General features: G+C 43.8%; 1 protein-coding gene across 1 annotated transcript; it reads left to right on the top strand.

The window, feature by feature from the left end:
* The first annotated feature begins 1,114 nt into the window (after window positions 1-1,114).
* LOC104675605 lies at window positions 1,115-2,998 on the top strand. The gene is made up of 3 exons (XM_030926656.1): window positions 1,115-1,216; window positions 1,872-1,971; window positions 2,436-2,998. Exons 2-3 carry the CDS (start codon window positions 1,953-1,955, stop codon window positions 2,996-2,998), a joined length of 582 nt encoding a protein of 193 aa, XP_030782516.1. The 5' UTR covers window positions 1,115-1,216; window positions 1,872-1,952.
* Window positions 2,999-3,225: the final 227 nt, after the last annotated feature.

Genomic DNA, 3,225 nt, shown 5'->3' with positions numbered 1-3,225 from the left:
ACTTCATTTTATGGGAGGTTGGAACAGAGAAGTCATTTCTTGGCCATCAATGGAAAACCATATTTTAAAAAATTCACAGTGAGAGCATAATATTGAAATCCACGCTTTGCTGAGAGGGGAAAAATGTTGTTTGAATTTGCCAAAATTTCGTTTACAAATCAAATGCTAAGCCTAGGGAATCTGGATCACTGAATTTTAATTTAAGCCATTATGTAGAGAGGACCGATATATGCTGCAACGGACATTTCTATCTAAGAATAGGAAAAGCCCCTTATATTTCTCAGAGGAGATGGTTGGGAGAGTAAAGAGAAGAAAGACAAGCCATCAGACGTGATTATGCCAGCTCTCTTGTCCCCTTTGGGTAGTAGTTTCTTGGAAGGTGTGGTAGAAACATGGTCCAGGACAGTAGGTGTATCCCAGCCTGTGCTTCAGAACATCCCACAGTTGGCGTGGCACTGCATCTAACATGGTGCCAGACTGGATGGCAGAAATGGCTGAGGGAGCTGTCTAGAGGGCTGAGCTTTAGATATCATCTCATTTCTTCCTGTCCTCCAATATTCTGTATCCTTGACATGAATGAGAAATGGAAGAAGCAGTAGACCAGAAGAGGACTAGGGTTAGAAGGAAGAGGTCATGAATGTAGTTAGACTTCAGCAGGGGATGCCAGCATAGCATTTGAGGGAACCAGGTGGGAAAAACCACACCTCTGTGGGCACCACCACTGTTTCCTGGGCACCAGACCAAACAAGCTACATGTTGGAGACCAGCAAGGACTCAGAGGCAGTATCTATCCCTAAAGACAATTCATTTATTTTATGTGTGATACATAGGCATACCTGTATGTCCAGGTGCCACTTTGGGAAGTATGAGAGGAAGGGAATACTTAGAAGGAGCTTAAACTTTGAATTATCCAAAACTGAGGCATCTTTATATAACAAGTAGAGAATAAATAAAGCTACATTCTCACTCTGAGTGTGTAACTTTTGAACCATCAACATCAACATTCTTAACCACATGGAGAACTTTCTGGAGGATCAGACCTAATAATATGACAGAATTAGAATCAGAATCATAGAATCCCATAGTGATGGGAATCTTTCAGTCCAACCATCGAAGTAACCTGAACCAGGAAAAAACAAGACCACCATGTCCAGCCAGTAGAATGCTATAATATGCTATGATGACTGGAATCCTTGTTAACCAATTCCAGCACCCAGTGAGTATGGATTTCAAATAAAACTATATTCATTGAGTACACTAGATTTTGTAAGGCACCATGCATTCTCTAAGTGAGCGATAAATAGTTGTGATAGACTAGAACAGAAGAAGGGTAAAAATTGCAAGAGGCCTTTGAGGTTGTGTATTTTAATTTTTGTTTTGATCATCTGCATCAGAATCAATTTAAATGTGTGAACCTGCAGTTTCCTGGATCCTAGTCTTCATCAACCGAATCACAAATCTCTAGTGATGGGCTCTGGATATGTTTTTATTTTTTATGTATTTTTTATTTTTTTAAACCAGTAATTTTTATGATGTAGTCATTTCCAAAGTTGACAAAGAAAGAGTTTAACTATCCCAATTAGTTGTATTGACTGCAGAAAATGTTTACAATCGTGTTGTAGAAATTGTTTTTTTCTAAATTAATAGGATGGTTGTAGTAAATATCTGAGATAGACATGTTTAAATATTTCAATCCCCAAGCATAAAAAATTAATCAGAAGCAAACTAGGATTGAGCTATCAGTCTGGGATTTATTATTATGTTATAAATATAAATATAATTTTATAAATTATAATAATATTATATTATAATTATAAATTATTATATTAGATTATAATAAGGATAATCTCCTCCTACTGGGTTGTCACCAGCATGTCACCCCTCCCTTGAGACCAGCATGAAGGTCGAAGGTCACGCCACCTCTGCAGACTCATTTCATCCCTCACCTGCCCATGGTCACCTGTGTAGATGGTAAGTCCTTGAGCCCTCAAAGGCCTAATAACTTAGATGAGTTCAGATCCAGAATCATCAGGGATCTGTAACTCTGGAGTGAGAAATTGGTTTTCAGAGCAAGAACCCAGATGAGGAAAATCTATAATGATAAATATTTAAGTGACAAAAGGGTTTTAAGAAATTAAAAGAATGTGAAGTGAAGTGAGTTGTGAACAAAACCTCCATGCCCTTCTTCTCCGTGTCCCTCAGCTACCCTCGTGCCTGACAGGCTTTGCCCATGGAGCCCAGAGGACCCTCAGCCACGGCCTGCTGTGGTCGTCAAAGTGATGGCCTCGGTCAGGCCTCATTCAGTCCCCAAAGCAGGCCTGAATTTCGTCTGAATTTTCACCTTAAACCCCACACGGTCGTCCTGGCAGGTCATGGTAATATAGAAAGCCTTGCAAAGAAGTCAGGTTATCTGATCTGAATTTTTCTCTTGTCAGCCTGGGCCAGAAACAAGTACCCAAATGCAGCGTTTGAGAGATTTCTACTTTTCTCTCCGCCTCCTCGAGAACAGCACGTAACTGCAATGCAGTCTGTACGGGAGGACAGAGGGAAGGAAAAGCCAGAGCCAGGTCTTGAGCTGAGGAGGGCAGAGTCGTGTGGACTGCCCTCAGGACTGAGTGATGCCGTCAGGGAGCATGAACCCCGTGTCCCCGAGGGTCCTGAGCGCTACTCGGCCATTGGATCGGATCACCAGGTGGGTGATACTGCCATTGTTGAGGGAGCAATGGAGCCAGGCTTCGAGAGGAAACTGCAGCGCTGTGCCCTGTCACCGGCAACGAATGACACTGGCGTGACATCGGAAGATCTCCTAATTATCTTCCCCCTGCTTGGCATGCCCCGAGGGATGCAGTTTCGGAGCGCTGCCAAGATCCGCACTCCATCTTCACAACACGCCCAGTGGCCGCTTCCAGTAATACGCTGCCAGGCTGGCTTGACAAGGGGGCTTCCCGCCCCAGGTCTGTGTGGACTTTGCAGACGTTTGGCAGGTGCCTGTTGCTGAAGCCAGTGGTTTCTATGGGGTGGGTCATGGAGGAATGGACGATTTTATTAAACCTCAACCCCAAGCTTGCAAGTTGGAGTCCAGTTAGTTCTACCGGTTCACGACCCAGCGGGTTGAGACCACAGTCGTTTTCCAGGGAGCCGTCCACATGGTATTGGGAACGCATGATGAGGAGGATGTACGCTGTGGTCTTGGCTCTGCAGTGGTCCAGCCTGGACGCCGGGTCT

The sequence above is a fragment of the Rhinopithecus roxellana genome, chromosome 3, assembly GCF_007565055.1.
Source record: "Rhinopithecus roxellana isolate Shanxi Qingling chromosome 3, ASM756505v1, whole genome shotgun sequence".
NCBI classification, from domain to species: domain Eukaryota; kingdom Metazoa; phylum Chordata; class Mammalia; order Primates; family Cercopithecidae; genus Rhinopithecus; species Rhinopithecus roxellana.
Note: the sequence above shows the minus strand (reverse complement) of the source record. Positions and strands in the feature narration are given on the sequence as shown.